The 19,849-nt window shown below is 39.0% G+C and overlaps 4 protein-coding genes across 7 annotated transcripts; 1 reads left to right on the top strand and 3 right to left on the bottom strand.

The window, feature by feature from the left end:
* The first annotated feature begins 857 nt into the window (after positions 1-857).
* Positions 858-4,207, top strand: LOC125205449. The gene is made up of 5 exons (XM_048104387.1): positions 858-1,186; positions 1,468-2,334; positions 2,886-2,971; positions 3,226-3,366; positions 3,583-4,207. The coding sequence occupies exons 1-5, from the start codon at positions 884-886 to the stop codon at positions 3,725-3,727; spliced, it is 1,542 nt and encodes a 513-aa protein (XP_047960344.1). The 5' UTR covers positions 858-883; the 3' UTR covers positions 3,728-4,207.
* Positions 4,105-7,085, bottom strand: LOC125205450 (protein CONSERVED IN THE GREEN LINEAGE AND DIATOMS 27, chloroplastic). Of its 2 annotated transcripts, none has more exons than XM_048104388.1 (7): positions 6,867-7,085; positions 6,557-6,709; positions 6,163-6,240; positions 5,856-5,951; positions 5,009-5,044; positions 4,664-4,848; positions 4,105-4,586 (listed from the first exon to the last, which is right to left on the bottom strand). In XM_048104388.1, the coding sequence occupies exons 1-7, from the start codon at positions 7,083-7,085 to the stop codon at positions 4,424-4,426; spliced, it is 930 nt and encodes a 309-aa protein (XP_047960345.1). In that variant the 3' UTR covers positions 4,105-4,423. The 2 variants fall into 2 exon arrangements, with proteins under 2 accessions (XP_047960345.1, XP_047960346.1); XM_048104389.1 differs by having other exon boundaries at positions 4,667-4,848.
* Positions 7,086-8,321: 1,236 nt separating this feature from the next.
* Positions 8,322-15,290, bottom strand: LOC125205448 (zinc finger CCCH domain-containing protein 41-like). Of its 2 annotated transcripts, XM_048104386.1 has the most exons (6): positions 15,036-15,290; positions 12,309-13,212; positions 10,237-11,403; positions 9,347-9,661; positions 8,706-9,082; positions 8,322-8,675 (listed from the first exon to the last, which is right to left on the bottom strand). In XM_048104386.1, the coding sequence occupies exons 2-6, from the start codon at positions 13,092-13,094 to the stop codon at positions 8,534-8,536; spliced, it is 2,787 nt and encodes a 928-aa protein (XP_047960343.1). In that variant the 5' UTR covers positions 13,095-13,212; positions 15,036-15,290; the 3' UTR covers positions 8,322-8,533. The 2 variants fall into 2 exon arrangements, with proteins under 2 accessions (XP_047960343.1, XP_047960342.1); XM_048104385.1 differs by having other exon boundaries at positions 8,322-9,082; positions 15,036-15,288.
* Positions 15,291-16,652: 1,362 nt separating this feature from the next.
* Positions 16,653-19,654, bottom strand: LOC125208029 (basic salivary proline-rich protein 2). Of its 2 annotated transcripts, none has more exons than XM_048107573.1 (3): positions 19,143-19,654; positions 18,457-18,747; positions 16,653-17,947 (listed from the first exon to the last, which is right to left on the bottom strand). In XM_048107573.1, the coding sequence occupies exons 1-3, from the start codon at positions 19,455-19,457 to the stop codon at positions 16,808-16,810; spliced, it is 1,746 nt and encodes a 581-aa protein (XP_047963530.1). In that variant the 5' UTR covers positions 19,458-19,654; the 3' UTR covers positions 16,653-16,807. The 2 variants fall into 2 exon arrangements, with proteins under 2 accessions (XP_047963530.1, XP_047963531.1); XM_048107574.1 differs by having other exon boundaries at positions 18,457-18,696.
* Positions 19,655-19,849: the final 195 nt, after the last annotated feature.

Below are 19,849 nucleotides of genomic sequence, written 5' to 3'. Positions count from 1 at the left end.
TCATACATTGAGATTATATTGCACAACCAGAGAAGTATCTGCACCTGTTCATCATCTACAACGATCAGGTTTAGGACTCGTATGAGCAAAACCGGAGGCTGAGGAACCCGGCAACAACCTCGATCCAGCAAGCCATCCAAGGGCGTATGTTTATGGGAAGCCGAACGTTAGGCGGCTCATGTTTGAGGTTTTCGACTTCGAGCAGATACAGCCTAAGGCCGTATGATGGGAGTTTGCTTCTTTAAGCTTTATTAAGTATGTATTCATACACCCAAGTTTCAAGATCGTGTACAGATAACATTTTGGCCATGTCATAGATGATGGATTATAATTTTCCACAGCTATGTATTTTGTAGTTTACAATATCATTTGGTTTGGAGATCTTATTGGATTCTTTAGTAGGGATATGGTCGATTTAAGATTTATAGGTCCTAGTTCTTAAAAAATTAGAATTGTAATCAGCACGATAAAGAAAATGATAGTTCCAGTTCAAAATGTAACTTTTTGGTAATTTGCCCTTACGATTTTCCATAATTTTTTTCATTTTCCCATTGTGAAATGGTATGCCGGAGCCAGATCCATTTTAGCATACGAGAGTTTGTCCTGATTTGATCCTATTTTGATGTTTTTATCGATTCGACTTGAATCCAATCTCTAGCAAGATAGAATAAGACAATCTTCAATTGAACGATTTAATAAGTTAGAAATTTTATTATTATTATTATTATTATTATTATTATTATTATTATTAATAATGAAATGTTGGTCAGGTAAAATTTTCTTATGTAAAGTTCGGTAAATATAAAGACGTGGCAAGAGTGAATCTGTAAAATTTTCTTATGTTAGATATGGCAAAATCAGGAAAAGAGCAACAGAGATAAAAATGGCGCAAATTGCCAAGTTTGTCACTCTCAGCCACCGTCTTCTCCACCTCCACCGCCGTTTGATTCCGACTCAATTGGCATCCCGTCCTTACTCCTCCCGCAACGCTGAGACGGATCCTCCTCCCGATTTCACCGGAACGAATGCTTATGAAATCCTTGGAGTATCGCCGGCGAGTTCATTCGCAGAAATTAAAGCTTCCTTCCGCAAATTGGCCAAGGAAACTCATCCCGACCTTGCTCAATCGCAAAATCATTCATCCTATGCTTCCGATAGATTCATCCAAATTCTCGCTGCTTACGAGGTGCCTTCATTTATTTCTCTCCGCATTCGACACGGTTTATTCATTTACCAATTAGTCGAATTTTACATCGATGGAGTGTTTTTCACAATGTTTCACCTGTAGGTTTATGTGCCAGCTGAAATTCTGTTTTAGTAATCTGTTCTTATTGCAATGTTTGAGCACAATTGCTTTCTTGCTTTGGGCGTATTAACTTTAATTCTGTGGTTAGGTTTGCCTTTCTAAATGAGTATTATGTTCTGGTAAAATCACCACTAACAAAATTATGATTTTTATGAGTTCAGATTCTCTCGGACGCCACCAGGAGAGCTCACTATGATCATTGTATTTCATCTCAAAGAATCTATGCTGATGGGAACAATAAACGAGATACAAAAGTCTTCAAGTACAACTCACATCGTCACCCTACAAATGAGATGGAAGTTGTTGAATGGCTGAAATGGTATAGGCACACAATAAATGACATTTTGTCTGAAAGAAGAGTGACATCTGGATCAGGGTATTTTGATCTTCTTGAAAGAGATTTTTACGCAGCTGTTCATGCTGCATTCTATGGACCTGAGATTGACTCTATGGATCTCCTTCCTGACCGTTTTGAAGCTGATGAGAGGTCTGCGTGTACTACTTCAGAGGTGCTACACTTAGTCACTGGTCGAGATCTTTTTGGCATGGTATGTCTAGCTAAAAAGTATCGTGAATTATCAGATGCGCGCACTGAAAAACTAGCATCTTCTGCTTTGGTTTCAGTCCAATTGGCCGATAATGTGAGTGGGAAACATCAATCTGATGCAGATGAGGAAAAAGATTTTCAGCGCCAATCTGTTCATGCTGATTATCAATCATCCGACGCGTACAAAGACCTAGAGTTACACTTATCTGGGAGAGTTGTGGCAATGGCAATGAGAGTTCCACCAAAAAGTGAGGATGTGGATTCTGAAGACCAGATACATGTTTATCTCACTTCCTGCGAAGACCAATTTCATGCAAGGGATCCACATCCTGGATATTCACATACGGATTCGTTAGGTGGGCATAAAATTCCGCTGGGTGTTATAAAAGGTTTGGGAACCACCCCTGAAGAAGGAACTTGCTATCTCTATGACAATGGTGGCATGAAGACTCATATGATTATGAAGCATAGAACATTGCTGGTATGTGCTCATAAGAATAATGAATGGCCCAGATGTTTTTTGTGCATGATTGGTGAATGGATCTACATTGTATGCAAATAAGTTTCTTCTTTGCCTTGATACCTGTGTGCTGTTAAGATTTGGTCTTGGAATTGATGATGGGAGTTCTCTTATACCAATATTTTGTTCAGTCATACATACATAACACAATTACACACGACTTAACTCTTAGCAAAATAAGTGGCAGCATGTTGCTTCACTTCATAATGAGAGGTTCTGTCAGGACTAGTACTTAAGAATATGCTCTTTTTCCTACAGAAGCTTATCTTTTAGGCCACACAATCGACTCAGTTCTGTCATTGGACATGTTCTTTCTTTCGTATAGAGAAGATCTTTTGTTTGGATATTGATAGCTAATGTGCATCATAAGTTCCTTGATTCTGCAAAGCAAGCATAGTGCTTCATTTCTCCTTTGGCTTTAGTTGTGCCTTAGAAATAGTTACACAAATGGTATCATATTTTGTGTAGATGTACTGTCTTTTTTTCCATGTGCTGGCGTATGCAGGTTTTAGGTGAAACACTTGCACTGGTTCCGAATTGGAGATGAAGTTTCAGTATGTGAATGTAGATGCAGTCGAGCTCGCTTGCCACCAAGCAAGTAAGCATCAACTTTGTGTTCAATTTAACTTAACTTGGTGCTTATGAATGTTATAGTTGAGACATTTTTGTTCAATGTTATCATAACTCTTCCTTAGTTTGGCAATGATATGTCTCACCAGCCATATGCTGCAAAAAAAAGTTCTCTGGTGGTCTGGATGGGGTCTATTCATGTGCTGTCACCTACGTTCTCTGGATCAATGTCAAATGTTTTCATTCTTCTTTTGTTGAATGTAATCTAGTTATCTGCTACAGTTATTGGCTGTTTGAGCCTCGGAGTGCTATGCATGACATAGGAGGATGGTACATTGAGACATTTGGAAGAGATAGAAAAGGAAAAACTGTTCCAGACGGGAGATATTGGGATGTTTCAGATAGAAATCCACAGTGCGAGGAGTAAGTAATTATTAAATTTCCGAATTAGCAGACAGTTTTTCCTTCATGCTCATTTTCATTGGAGGAATATCTCAGCGTGTGCTTTTAAATACAACTATTTAATTTACTTTGATTAATTTTCAGATCATTGCTGAGATTAGCATAGCCGCACTCAGTTCACCTTTATCGTATTGTTTGGCTTTGAGGTCATCTTATGGAATTCAATCTCACTTGCAGGAGACTTCACCCAGCAGTATACTTACTTGCTCTGGCCTACAGGACACTAGATATTGAGGATGTAAGAAGAAGGAAGCGGAGACTTAAAGATATAGTTGAATCAGAAATTTCAAGAGTAGCAACATGGTTTAGAAAAGTTGCTTAGTTCATATACAAGAGTTGTTCGGTGGATCACTATAGCTGATCTCAAGCATACAACTTCAGCATGTATGTACATGAAGTCCGACAAGCACTGGGAGAGTCTTTCTTCACTGTGGAGAGAAATGTAGATCTCTGAATGTAACAAAGTAGGACATACTTTTTCCAGAACGTGACGTGAAGGGCTCAAAGAACAAGTTTACAAAAGTAACAATGTCTTAACAAATTATGCCATAGGAATAAGATCGCGGTCTCTCAAGGAAATGACAGTTAATTCTCATCCAAACAAGAGCCATGAGGAAATCCACCTAGATTAGGCAGTGAGGTCAAGTTGTCAATGAGAGCATTTTATAATAAACTTCCATGATAGGCACGCTCAAAGCATAAAGACACATGGGCATGTAAAGATTTTTGATGACGGAAACAGGGGCGGTACAGATACCCGATCCCAACATGGTATTCCTGAATTTATGCTTAATGTTATATAGTGGCATGTGTTATGGTCTTGAATAAGTAGGAGTTCTATCTGGAGCTACTGAACCATATGCATTTTATGTTACAAAATTTCCACATTGAAGTTCAACAGTTTCCTGCATTTCTGACATGTATCTGATGCTTTCCAAATGGTCTCTAGCTCCAGCTAATATGGCCAATTGGCCATGTGCATGGTGTCAAAATTGTATAGTTGTTCATCTTTAATCTGTTACTTGAGTAGGTCCTCCCACTTGCAGTATTGCCCACCTGCTAATGCACGGTAATACCTGTCTCTGCAATAGACAGGCCTTCCATCAGCAGCTTCCGCAGCAGCTGCTGCTAGATCATTGTCAGACAGAACCTCAACTGGCAATCTTAGCAGCTCCTCCTTCCTATAATATTAGACAGCTTTGAGATGTACGTAAATGTATAAGATTTTTATTAATTGGAAGTCTTAACATTCTCATACCACCTTATATTGAACTTATCAGCCGTCTTTGAAGTCGAGATGTTCGATTGATTTTCTTTTTGAACAAAGGTCTTTTGGATGAAGTCTTCTACTGGTGTTGCGAAAATAAACAATGAAACAGCTGCAACAAGCAGCGCTCCAGTTCCAACTAGAGTCTGCTTCAGCAACTTAATGACTGGTTTAACCTTCATATGCAGATAACAGTTTGTCACAGTAAACACAATATGTTGAGAGGCGCATGTATGTTTAAACCTTTACTGAGTTACTCTGTCATAGCATAGATGAGTTCTTTTCTTTTCTCTCATACAATAAGCATGATTAGTCCTATACTTCTGCGTTGCATACCTTGTATGAGCCAAGCAACCTATCTCGAGCAAGGATCTGTGTAATAGGAAAAGGAACATTTCAGTTAACATGATACTACAAGATTGATGAGTTTACATTTTGCTTGTCTTTCATGTTGTTCTTTTTGAGAGGTTTACTCTCCACAATAGCACACTAACAAATCTAAAGAATCTTTCTACAGACTCTAGTCACATTGTTTCTTGTTTCTCAATCCTCATTCAGTCATTCAGTTCATGGTCTGGTCCTTTTTTTTTCTGAAAGTGGTGGAAATAACATCTTTATACTATATGATGTGAATTCTGACTGACAATCATATAAATGATATTTCAATGCACAGCTTATAGTACTTATTTCAAGGTGGATGGCTCTGGTGAATGTTGTGTCTCTGAGATTGGCAAGAGTTTCACGAAAGCTATCTATTTAATCCAGATTACCTGGGAGGTACACCTTTATATTTCACTGGAATTTCAGCCCTATCCCTTTCTTTATTCAATTGCTGCTTTATTTTCTCTTGCACTTTTATACCAAATTCATCTCCGGTGAGGAGTAAGGTTGCTAGCCCTTGCATACTCTTTTAGATAAAATCCCTGGTCCCTGATAATCTCAATATGAAACTTCGAACGTTTCCAAGTCAGACATAAAAATCTGAGGACTTTACCAGTCTTTTTTTTTTTTTTTTTTATCTTGTGGTCTTTGTAGAAGCCAAAGTATAAGTCTTATGACTCTTATCCTGAGGGGCTAGGACTTCTAAATATGTAGCTGATCCTATACTCCACCTAGTCTTGTTTAGATTCTTCACTAGTAGTAGAATTTAGTGATCCCAATGTAATAACTAGAAGAATCTAACCTCTGGTGGTTTCACCCACATCTGCCCATCATACCAACCAGTCTCTTCATACGGTATGACTGCGGACAAAAGCCTATCTCCAACGTAGCTCCATCCCTATCAAATAATCAAATGAACAAAGGAGACATTAATTTTATCGAAATAATACACCGGAAAATGAAATTCTTTAAAATGCAAGCATGGTATGGACTGATTTTCCAATGTGACGTGGTTCCTGTTATAGACTCTCTCCAACTGACTCATCTTAAGTGGGGCATAAGATAATGAATGATGAATCTATATTCTTAAGAGAAGGAACTTAACTCACCAGATAAATCCTCAGGACAATTAGTGAAACGAGAAAGAGAGTTCCTGTGCCTGCAGCGAGGCCAAATCGTAAAGGATCCTGTATCATTGAAAAAATCCGGTTTCTTGTCAATCGTCATATAAGAGAAATGGATACTTCCACAGCACTTACCCTATAAAGGTTTCTCTGTAGTTTGTATCTGTAGTAACTCTACTCTGACCAACTTATTTTAGCCTTTTTTTTCCACAATATGGCAATTCATTGATATATCATAGTTTAGGGAAATCATCTTGTTTGTTTTTCGAATACTAGTTGTGCAATTTATGATCTGGGAATATTATCATTCTTGTTTCTACTACAACAGTTACTGTCAGTAATTTGTGCTTCTTAAATCTTAAGTAGATGCTTATACTACCTTTGAAGGATTGAAGCTCGCAGCTGCAATAGGTATTCCCAGGACTGTGAAAGTGACAAACCAGAGCCCTCCCAGGCGTAGAAAAAACGACCCTGGGCTGAGGTCAGCCCACGAGTATAAAGTCTCATCCTTCAAAGATGAGTATTCATTTACCTGTGAGGCCATAATAACGGTATATGAGCACATACATCTTAGCATAATATCGCTTCATTTTGCATGAATTGCCTCATAGATTATGTATAAATACATGATATCGACTTTACAACAGTCGTAAGGGAATCGAAACAGAGAGTTTGAAGGTGGGATGTACCGGGCGTTGCTCGAACGGAACCTCAATCTCCAAGCCAGGATCCCAGCTCTGACCAGGTGATCCACCTTTGCCTCCATTCTTTTCATCTTTCAGTGCTCTCACTCTGAATCTTATCCTTCCCTGCAAAACCTCATTTCTCCTGTGCGGAACTATTGTGTTGAAGCTGTTTCCACACTTGGCATGTCTACCACATGAGATTATACAGTTCACTCGTAGCATTTATTTTCTTAGATTAATGGCCGTGAAACACTAAAACTGAACACAGACCTCTCCCAGAATTTGAAGCCAAGAACAGGAAGCAAATCATCAAGAAAATTGGTTAAGGATCATCCAGTTATTTGCGTGGATGATAAATACTTTGTTTTTCTTTTGAAAATTGTGGGTTTGGTGTTTTGTGTTGTGGAAAATGAAGTGGGGCCCCACTTGAGTGTTTTAGCTTTGTATCCACAAGTTTGGGACATGAAGCATAATAGTAGATAATTGCAGGATATTTTGCTTAATTTTTGTGGCTGAGGCAGAGGGCGCGAGGCTTGCATTAAGCTCCAGCATGTTAAGCGTATTTCTCCACGCAATATTTGTAATGCTGTGGCGTGTCTCCACGGGATTGCAAACTCAATCAAATATTCCATTATTGATTTAAGGAACGTCGAGCGTAAGTTGTCAAAGTATTTAGTCCTTCCGTCCAATTGAGTTGAGTCATTTTTTTTTTTTGACAAAAACATTCATTCAATTATTCTTACTTTATTTCTCCACTTACTTTTACTCTTGCTTTTATCTTTCCTATTATATTCATTTCTCCTACTCCCTCCGTTCCATAGTAATGGAGACATTTTTTTCCGGCACGGAGATTAAGAAAAATTGTATTGACTTTTTCTACAGAGGGCAATGACTCTAATTACTATGGAACGTATTAAAATGGCAAAATGACTCTATTACTATGGAATGGAGGGAGTATTTTTCAACATGATTTCTTAATATCTGTGCCAAAAAGTTGACCCAAATGGAATGGAGGGAGTATTTTTCAACATGATTTCTTAATATCTGTGCCAAAAAGTTGACCCAACTTTGTTGAGACGGAGGGAATATATAAACTAAAAAGAGAATTAGGCAACTTGGAATTACTTGACACAAGATTAGTAATGCGATACCTCAGCTCATATACGAATTGCAAAATGGGAAAACAATAAAGCCAAGATCTTTTCAAAAACACCCAAAGATGGGTTTATCATTTCGTTAAAAAGCCAACTTAAAACAAAAGAAACCACAGTTTTTAAAGTAATACTAATAATCTGATGAGCAAAACAAACACTGCTATTTAAGAACATGTTTAACGTGTAAAATAAGCATCTTAGATTATAGCACAACGTAAAGAGGCCCAAAGAGAAGGCCGCCGATTGTTCTAACTTTGAGTTTTTTTTTTTCTTTTAAAATGTAAACTTTGTTTATGAAAAAATCTATAAGAAAGAACATAAACCATTACAACTCGCACTTAATGAGGACTGCCAGTTGAAAATTAGACATTTCTCCACAAAAAGAAACCCCTAAAAATGAGAAAATAAGACTGAAGCTAGACTTTAGCCACAGATTCAGTTAAACCATATGAATATTAATAAGTTGACATCATGTTTACCTCACTGTACAACTAGATGCGGCATCAGGTACGAGAGCTAAAGCTGGTTTTCGCCCGAACTTGAGGTCGCCGTGGATTTTGAATCTTTCTCCTGTTCAGAAGAATCTGCATCAGCTTCTACTCTGTGGTTCCCAAGTTCGTCTGATCCTGAGGCGGGAGTTTTCTGAATATCCGCTGATGCATCATCTCCGCTAGGTTGAGCGTTAATATCTGATGGTGCATTTGAAGCAGCTGGGAGATTCCCAGAGCTGTCGACTTCTTTGCCAGTGTTAACAGACGCACTTGAAGCAGCCGGGACACTCCCAGAGCTGTCAACTTCTTTGCCAGTGTTAACAGACGCTTTTGAAACGGCTGGGAGATTCCCAGTATTAACAGATGATAGCCACAAAAACTGCAACTTGTGACCTTGCCATAATTTACCATTTGAGAAGGCCTTCTCAGCAGATCGTCGGGTTGTAAAGGAAATACGAGCTGAAATGTTAGAAGATGATACTGAAGCATCATTAGTCTCTTGAAGCTCTGACTCTTCCAGTACCACCGAAGCAAGATCGCCATACGATGAGAAGTGCCCCTCCAGAGCAGCAACCTAACAAGCATATTAATCATTTAAAAAACAACTACAGGTAAACCAAGTAAATTTTCATGATAAAGCTGGTCAGACACTCATCTAGGAGACAGAATTTACGATTCAGATATAAGGGATTTGAGCGAGAGTTACAAACCCATGGCTGAAATAGGAGCATGTGTCAATAACCCTTTCATGGGTATATCTCACCAGAAAGGAAGGGAAATAGAAGATCACCTTCAACCAGAAAAGTATGTGATGAACACTAGGAGAAGTATAACTTACATTTGCTAGGTCAGATGGTAACGGTGGAACAACTTTGAACACTGTAGGCCGATTGTCCAGCTTGAATCTGTTTGCTACAAATGGTGCCCCAATAGGTGCTTGCGAACGAAAAGAAGGTTTTGAAGGCTCATAAATAGGCATGGTTGAAGTTGAAGTATGTGTCACAGAATGCTGTACAGATTGAGTATTCTCAATGGACATGCTATCTCTTGGTGATGACTTGGAACTTTCAGCTTTTGCTTGATTAGGTGGTGTTTCACCTTTAATCCTTTTTGTGGGTGAATCTGATGCTGGCATATCCTTGCTGCCAACAGCCTGAAAAAGAAGAAAAAAGATGAGGGTGGAAACTATAGACTCGAACAGAAGAGAAAGAAGATAGCGATGCTTTGCTTTCATGGTGATCACTTTAGACAACATTGATGCCATAATGAAAGGAAATTGGGGAGGAAAAAACGTAAGATGGGAGAAATATAGCAACTAATGAAAATGGACATGCTGGAGAGGAAGACTGTTCTATACACTCTCAACTCATTTCTAATGAACAATACTTTGGTTTCTTACTCCCCCTTCCCTGGCCAAAGAGAAGGAAAAAGAAAAAAACAGGACATAATAATTCATTTCTGAAAATTATTACTAGCCTCGATCAATCAACATCGAACCAGAACATGTTAAAAATTTCAACAACCACCTACTCGATTATCCAATATATACTACCAACTACCTTCTCGTAACAAACCCTGAAGAGGGAGTGGCAAGCAACATTCCAAACATACATATAGTATGCCAACTTCAGTGAATGAAACATCAGGGTTCTTAAAAATTGAGTGATGATATATGCTAAGGAAGGACTTAAGTGAAGCATGCCAATCACAATTCAATTAAAAATTTACTTGTTTTTGGAGTTTGTCTAACTGGCGCTTGAACTCATTTCGTTTCTGATCCAGCATCTCCTGCTTCTTACGAAGTTCTTCCTTCAATATCTCTAAGCTCTCCAATTTCTTTGGCTGTAAGGGAGTGGCTTTGGAACCATTCGTAATCGCTGACTTGGGATGGTCAGGAACCAGCTGTTGACTAACAGAAGCATTGGAGTTACTATCTTTTCCAGTTGCAGGATGCGGATTTTCTTTTCCTTTGTCAAGAATAAATTGATTAGAAACTGGATGAAGTGAAATTCCACGAGGTGCAATTTGTGCAGCAGTATTGCCACTTATCCCTTCGTCAGGAATATTATTTCGATTTGCCCACCAAAGCTTGATAAACCGGTTGCCAATTACAGCATCAGGTGCCTTTAGTGCTTCTTCTGCTTCTTCCCTTTTAGAAAATTGAACAAAAGCCTGCTCTGTTTGCATGGGAATATAAATGTCAACAACCTCACCGAATTTCTGAAAATGTGAGAGAAGAATTTCCCTCTTATTGTCTTTCAGGGGAATGTAATTGACATATAAAGTACGGAGTCCTCTTTGAGCTGGTGTTCGAATATCGCGAACAAAATCACTTTGTTTCTTGGCAAATGATTGCTTAAAAGGTGAACCATCTCCATCAACATTATTCCGTTTTCCTTGATTGGGAACATTGGAACGGTCTGTGTATAGTATTTTCCCATTCCTGTTTTCCTGTTCTGAACCCCGTTTTGAACTGCTTATTCTTCCCCATGCAGAAGAACTATGTGATCCACCAGCATTGGCATTTCTGAGTGAACGGTCATCATTAAAACCTTCAACTGATTCAACATTATGCCGGTTGGGAAAGTCTCTGTCCACAGAGGACTCAGTTTCATCAACATTTGCTTGATTAAGTGCTATTAGTGCTGCTGATGTCTCTGGGTTATCATTTGCCCATAAAGGTTGATCTGGATCATACACATCAGATGCAGATGCCCCTGCCATGGAACCTCCCTCAACACCACCATTCAAGCTGTAACCATCTACAATCATTCCAGTCTTGCTACTTTTTGGATGAAAAACTTTGTTGTTAACAGGTAAAGCTACTTGTGCAGAAGATGCTCCAAGAAGTTGCGAGCCAGGAAGTGAAACAGGGAGATTGAATTGTGAAAGGCTCTGAAATTATGATAGGTAACTAATCAAGGCCATATATGTGCATGACTAAAAATCATCAGAGCACAGAAGTTTCAATAAACTACAAGCAATACAAAACCATGGAACTCCACAGTATATAAAAACATATATATGCGCATGAAAGTTACTGTTGACATAATTGATTGGAAATTTGCAATGCAGAAGTATCAAAGCATTTGTTTACCAGAAAGAATGCAATAATATAGTAAGAAGAGGCTTGCTAGTTCGTCAGTGAAGCTGAGTTCACAACTTCACATCATATCCATGAACACAATAATATATTAGGAAGTGGCATGCTTGTCTACTCTAGGCCTATGAAGACATCGGAGAACAAGAGAACCACTTCACTAATGCAACTGAAAGTTCCTTGAAAATGATAAAGATACAACAACATAAGTTCTTCATTACATCTAATTTTAGCATGTTTGTGACTTGAGAGATCTTCAAACTTCAACTATCCTTAAGAGTTTGAAGAGAACAGCTTCACTTGTGTGTGTGTGTGTGTGTGTGTGTGTGTGCGCGCGTGTTCTCTTTGATGCAAACCACTTTTCCTACATGGCATCGGCACCAATCTCGAATTTCTGGAAGGAGAATAAATAAAGAGTTCATGCAGTAAATATGTAGCACAAGGTGAATTACATGTTCTACGGGCTACTTATACCAGCACACAAAATTCTAAACATGTCTTCCAATATAGACAGTTAGACACACCTGAATAAGATTGTATTCTTCCTAAAAGACAATATCTTCTTTACATTTTGCACAGCCAGACACTTTAAGCTAGATAAGTGAAATTTCTTCACAAACAACACATACTAACCACCAAGACGATTCCATAACGCTTCACGAATATGACTTAGAAATTATCAGTTAGAAAATTTGCACACCTGAACATCTTCAACAACAATACGATTTACGCCATGTTCCATTGGACACATGTCTCCTCTTAAGCAAAAACCACGTTCCTCAAAGTCTCTACACCGTTGCCGTGGAAGCCCAACATTCACTGCTGGACTGATAGCTGGTCTTAGCGGTCCTTGCAAAGCAAGGGGGTGAAGTGACTCGAGTCCACCATTAGGTAAGCCTGGAACCATCCCAAATGCATTCCAAGATGCACCATGTGCACTAGAAACATTTGACAAGCCCCTCCCAGCAAACATAGCAGAAGGAACAGGTCCAGGTTGAACTATTTGAGATGCAACATCGACCAATCCAAACCTTGAATCATGAATGCCCCAAGGAACAGGTTCCCTTCCTCTGCCCCTGACAAAGCCAACTTCACCTGGTAGAATTTGGCTGCCTCTGATCCTTTGGTTCAAATCTGAAGGAGCTTTGGAAAATGATCCCTGGTTGAAACGTCTTTTGTCAAACCTTGCAGGAAAATCCCTGTCCGAAGCCATATTATGATTTCTCCAGTGTTCACCAGATTGAGGTTCACCATCCCTGTAAGAGTAACCATTTTCAAAAGGCCGGTTTCTTTTTCTATATGGTCTTGTCAAACGGTTATCGAGAGAATCCCCCTCCTGAGATTGAGATCGAGCCTCCCGCCTACGATGCTTGTGATTACGATCATCATCTTCATCTTCTCCTTCACTAATTTCTTTCTCCTCGGTATCACTGGCAACATCAGAAGATGAAAATCCTGGTTTTTCTGGAGAAACCTTCAGCTCCATGAAATGCTTGTAATGAACAAGATATATCAGGTTTCTTGTGTTACTCCAACAATCCTTATAGCATATCCAGAAAATGGAGTGTATTCATTGGCATAATAAGTCGTCAATGGATCCAAGACTGGAAAAGGAAAAAACAGTATAAGGTGAAAGCCAACAAGGAAGCAAAACATTGTTAGGGCATCTGGAACAAAATAACATAGCATAAAACCATTATAAACCAAAATAACTAAATCAGTCTGTCTGAAAGCAGTAAATGCATTTCATGATATGAATGGTGAAGTATATAGTGCCATAATCTAGTAAACTATTTCCCCCTTAACAAGTCATAATAGACAGATGAGAGTGCAAGAACCACGCCCATTGTCAAACTATTATGGATGTGCGCACACACATAAGATTATCAGATAAAGAATGTTTGATATTTCAATTACACAAACAAATCCAATAAAACCAAAGCACTTGGCGAGTAACCAACAATGAAGTAAGTTTCATTGACCTGAATCCCTTCTGCTTTCTTGAAGCATTTCAAACTTGACAGTTGACGCAAAAGGGAAAAACTTTGAAGATTGAAGTTATATATTACAACGAATGAGATAAAAAAGTATACATAGTCATGCACTTACATATTTCATTTTCAATTGCATGAATTTCAAACTCTTTCTAAATTAATTATTTTTATTCCAAAATAATGTGATTCTTTAAGTACTTCCATTCCACCATCCCAATATCACTCTAATAACAGTATATATAATTTTTAGTACCATGATCATCCCGTCAAACATTTAATACATTAATAGTAGATCTTAAAAGCAATCCATTAGCTGACCATGACAATATAGTCTCCACTAACTTCTCTCAATCTTGGAAAAAACTGAAAAACCCAGCTGATTATAATAGGCATGTATGTCTGTACTCATGTAAGTAGTTTAGAGATCATCGGCTATTACTATATATTATCTTTCAAATGAATACTTCAAATTTCGATAAATTATCGAAAGTAACAAACCAAAATAAAAAATTTTAATTTTTCAAAAATCAGAATCAGAATACCTGGAATTCTGTATATATACTACTGTTAGACTGAGGAAATATAAACGGGTATTTTGGGCACTCATTTAGCTTCTGGACTAGGATAGGTATCAATAAATCACTAAATGACAGCAGTAGTAGGGAAAGGGTTTGGTGGAGATACCAACCCGTGTCACAAGAAGTTGGAAATAGTTTTCAAATATTTTTCTTTTTCTGGGCAGTCCATATGCGGATGACCATATTATTTTAGAATCTCAACATATCCTCAAATCCCACACATTTAAGTCATTGTCTTATTAGCTAACCACACGAGCAAATAAGCTGACATGTGTTAAGTCATTGTCTTATTAGCTAACCACGCGAGCAAATAAGCTGACATGTGATGCGCATCACCTACAAATAAACTAAACTTCGCTCAGGGACATTATGCACTTAATGTACAACTCCATTAATGCTTTAGATAAAGACTCCCTAAAGTCTCGACATTCGTGTTAGGAGAGAGTTGGGAATTCAATATAAAACCGTCTGCACTCGCACAAGCACGCCCATTCGTACCAGGTCTATGCTAAATTACATAAACATTGAAGATTAAAAAACTAACAACCGCATCGTATCCGGTCAGCCCTAAACTCAAATTCAATGGTGGCCAAGAACGAAGAGCAGTATTCAAACTGAATGCCATCCCTAAATCTTCCACGTTTTCATGCCATGCGCGTCATAATCACGACTAGCAAAAGGAACGAGCCAGAAACATTCAGCAAAAATGAACCACAACCCAACGACGCAATTAAAAGGCTACAATCCGCGGCATGTGCACAACTCATACGAAAAAACTATAGCTCAAAACGAAAAACCTAATGCGAAAACTGATCAAAAAGATGATGGAGAAGGCAGCTGAAACCTAAACCTAACCTGGCAATATGGGATTCTCCTTCGCCTAGGGTTTTGATTCCTTGTTTCTTCAATTCCAACGCGTCGCCTACGCACACAATTCCATCGGTTTGCGATTCAATTGATAGGCAGGTGCCTCAAAAATCCCCCTCCAAATTCCGGTCTCCTTTTAACAAACACCTTGTGAGTGGAGCTGTGGGTCTGATCGATGTATAATATTTTCCCAGATTTTTCTCCCTAAATCAAATGAGGAGAGATGAATAGCTGAAATGGGGGTTTAACAAACAAGAGATTGGATTACAAAAAATATTAAAATTAAATTGAGGTCCCTCATTTTCAAGATCATGCAAATTTCACCCGAATTTGTAGTACTATTTATTCAGTCTAAGACAGCGATTGGGAAGACCTTGCAGGTAGGTGCTTTGTTTTGTACAATATTGTAGATTGACCCACAATAATTGCCAACATTGACTACATCTACATGTACTAGCAATGGAAAAAAGTGGTTTGAAGACTCTTGTCTGACGATTGTGTTAGAAGTAGATGTCTATTTTCTACTTTGGATTTGACATGCATTATTTTGTGTCATTGGATTCAACGTCATAAACATCCTCAATTACCCAAATGTATTTTCAACGAGATTTTAAACGTCAGAGCTTCGACGATACAATTATAGCAATGGACGTCACTAGTATGGGGTAGTACTACATCGCCGTGGCATCTATCTAAGGTGGCTGACGTTCACGAAGTTATTTTTTTCGTGAAACCGGGTGAGAGCCACAAGAGTTCATTTGCACATAAGATATTTAACAAACATTGGATGTTCTACAAGCATGTTTCACGATCATCGAATGTTTGAAGCATTCGTGGTTAATGGGACATCATGCAATATATTGCACGGCATGATCATTAAGGACGACGAATAATTGAATAGTGCCCCTAATTGGACCAACGTGGATATTATCAGCTCCTCACCAACCAAGCTGCAAAGTGCAAACCAAGGTGTGCCACAACAATCGTCTCGCGATACAACTACCAGCAAGCGACGCCAATAAAACTTAGTCAAACAAATTTGGGCACGATTTAGTCATTCAAATAAGTGATTATGATTGGTTTTGTATTTGTCGGCTTTCGGTAATGTGTATTTTTAAAATTTTAATTATACATTTTTAGAATATATAATAAATAAATAAAATAAAGATAAATAAATTAAGTGATCCGGGAATAGCTAATGGAAATAATGATTACTGTGAATGTATTTGTTTTGAAAAATTATTATAATATATTCTAATTTCAGAAGTTATGAAATTGACTATATGTTAATTAAAAATTGTGTGACAATTATCCGAAAATAGAAAGACACCTATAAATTCGGAAATAATAACCCGTGACGAACCATCCCAAAATAGAAATACACCCAGAAAATTGGAAATAATAACCAACCGAGTTAACTAATACATACAAAATCAAAATACCAGAACTATAAAGTTCAAGTAATTTAATCACAAAATGCAAACTAAAGAAGGCAAGAATCGATAAATAGTATAATCCAAATGGAATTTATCCTAACTGGAGTAGCATTCCTTCCAGAACATAAAGAAAAGTAGAGACGCATTGAAGGCCAACAAATATTCACAATGCCACACAATAATATAGGTTTCATTTCATTATCAACAAAAAAACATATAAAAGCCAATCACAAGATATTGGGAACTCAGACAAATTATTCATGTCCAGCAGAGTTGGATCAAAGATGGAAATGTGAACTTTACAGAACATGCAACAGAGTCGAATTACCGGCCAAACCACCCTCGTGGACCTTGCCCATCCCCTTCGTTCATCAACTTGTCCAGGACGACATTCAAATCAACCGCTTGTCCATTTTCTGTTAGCTTTCGAACAGTTGCCTTTACTTGTTCTCTAGAGAACCCCATGTTGGTTACCCTGTCGACTACATCATCAATCGGAACCCTGTTCCCAGATCCACCAGTACCAGAACCAGCACCAGGGCCACCACCCACTGCAGAGGCAGTTGGCAGTGCTTGAGGCAGTATTCGAGCAGTAGGCAGCTGCGGATAACCACTACCACCACCACTCTGGCCCATACCAGGAGAAGATAGTTGCTGCGGCTTCATAGAGGAGCTAGTACCATACTGTGATGGAGCACTGCCATACGAATAGGGTTCACCAAGGCCTTGTGGTGGACCGAACGAACCTGAGTATCCTGAACCAGGCCTGCTTGTGGGTGGAGGCTCATACACATTGGGTGTTAGTCCATAGTATTGTGCAGAGGCTGGTGGGGAAACTCCAGTAGGTGGAACAGAGGGAGGTGGGCGAGAGCTCATGGGGTAGTTTTGGGAGGGCATATACGGTGCTTCTTCAGAGTGATGACCTATCGGTGGCTGAGGCATAGAGGGGCTAACAGGTGAGAACGAGGAGTGTGGTTGAGAAGGTGGAGGTGGAGGTGGCTGAGCATATTGTGTCTGCGGTGGTGGCTGATACTGGTGTTGTGGTGGAGGTGGGGCTGCAAGCTGCTGCTGTGACTGATACTGCTGATTTGGGTTTTCTGGAGTTTGATACTGCTGATTTGGGTTCTCTGGGGTTTGGCTGGGTAGGTTGGGGTTGAAGTAAGAATCTCGCTGAGAGCCGGAAGGAATTTGATTTTGAGGGAACTGGTTGGGAGGTTGAACTTGGGGTTGTATGTTCTGTTGTGGAGGTGGCAGAGGAGCATTCGGGGGAAGGGCCGGAGGTGCCTGTGTCGGAGGGACACTAGAGAGCTGATGTTGCGTCGGCACTCCGATCTGCATTGGATCAGGTTGAACATTAATCTTGCTTTCAACTTGTTCTGTCTTTGGCAACTGCAACTTAGCAATCTGCAGTTGAGCTTCAAAAATGTCTTGTTTATCTCTTACTACCTTAACACCAGAGTGCACCTGCAGAAAAAAAAATAATAAACATGCCACACTCAAACAATGATATATGCTGCAAGGGAAAAAATGAGGTCTAAAATGTGAATGATGACACACCATCCAATTCTGTTCAACAGTAAATAGTCCAAAAATCTATAACATGGAAAGTGAAACTCAAAGTTCATCACGCCTATCAACTACAACAAGATGAGAAAACAAATAACAGCTGGATAATAGAAAATTTCAGATGCTTCCTGTCTTATACTCCTCAGTCTCCTAAAAATAGAAACTCTTTCCCTTTTGGTCCATCCCCTAAAAATAGAAAGGAAATTTCTTTCTCTCTGATGAGATGAGACCCATTTTCCACTCACACACCTATCTTTCTATCTCTCTCTTACTTTACCAATTTTGCATTAAAACCCGTTCCGTGTCAAAAGTTCCTATCTTTAGGGGACGGAGGGAGTGTATTTTTAGATTTTAGAATTGCCACACCATACACTGTTATATGAGCAGGTAGGAGTAATAATTCGTACCTCTGTAAGAATATTCTCCAGCAGTCTCATTTTTCCATCAATTGCACCGTGATTGTTCCCGGCAGATATTTTCAAGTCATCAATGGAGTGCTCCAAGTTGCGAGTTCTTGTTTCCAACTGCGACAACCTTGAACTCATGTTATCAACGGCGTGCATCAGATTTTCCATATGCTTCTTCATCATCTTCTCAACGTCAGAAACAAAACTCCCCTCCAAAGGTGCATTGTCAGTTTTCTGATTCTTCACCGACACAAATTTACTAGGTTCATCAACACCAAAGGAATTGTAATGCTGAAAGATTAAACAGAATAAGATGATTCTTCTTTAATATGCAAAGTCACAGAAACTAGTTTCACTAGAAAATTTACTAGGTTCATCAACATCAAGGGAGTATCAATTATTCTATTATCAAAAAAAGTACTCTAATAATTCTCATTCATCGTACTACAATAAACTAATATCACTGAAAACTAATCAAGCTCCCTTCCTTTCCCTTTTTAGTTCTAGATTATAATTGACAAAAACCTAAATTACACAATCAGCTAATTTAGGGATCAATTAGCTAATTTAGGGATCAATTCAACAATCAAAACCACTGATATTCCAACATAGATTAAGAAAGGTCGCACCAAAACCAAAATATATCAGAAACAAAAAGGCAATCAGTAGATTTTAGAGAAAAATACTCTGATAGGCGAGGGATTTGCTTTCGAATCCACAGAATTCCACGTCCTGAGGGGAGGATCGTCATTGTCCGAGTCGAAGTTCGACCGAGCTGCCTTCGGCGACGAAGACGACGCCGCCGCCGCCGCCGCCGCAGGTCGAATCGGCATGAAATCGTAGCTCGGGACGATGTCCTCCTTCTTCTCCGCCGGGCGATTCATGAAATCGATGAACTCAGAGCCGGCGCCGCCATTGTTGCTGGCGATGCTGGTCTGGGAATTGGAGAGATCCATGATCTGCTTGTCCATGTACTGAGACGCCGCCGAACTGTGATTCATCTGAGTGCTCAATCGAACAAAATCCAATCAAACTGCCAACGCGTATATATATCTCGAAACAGAAATCGCAAAATTTTCGGATTGCGGTTTGGAAAATATGCTCGATTTTGGAAATCTGAATATATTTATAAAATAATTATTCAGAAAAAAGATTAAGGAAGAAGATGACGATTGTGGAGTCGTCGTTGTTACTTGTTGCGGAAGGTCAAGTTATGTTATGAGCTAAAGTCGCTAGTGTTATACCCAATTAAGTGTGAAAGGGATAAGATATCGCTGGATGTAATTGTAGCGGTTGTAACTTGAGACAATTCTCGATTCTTCCATTTTCTTTACCTTTTTTTGTTCAATTGTGGAATTTCTTTTGGGCCGGCTACTGTGTTGGGCATCGCTAT

This window comes from Salvia hispanica, chromosome 2 (genome assembly GCF_023119035.1).
Source record: "Salvia hispanica cultivar TCC Black 2014 chromosome 2, UniMelb_Shisp_WGS_1.0, whole genome shotgun sequence".
Classification (NCBI taxonomy): Eukaryota; Viridiplantae; Streptophyta; class Magnoliopsida; order Lamiales; family Lamiaceae; genus Salvia; species Salvia hispanica.
The sequence above is the reverse complement of the archived record's forward strand: the minus strand, read 5'-3'. Positions and strand labels throughout refer to the sequence as shown.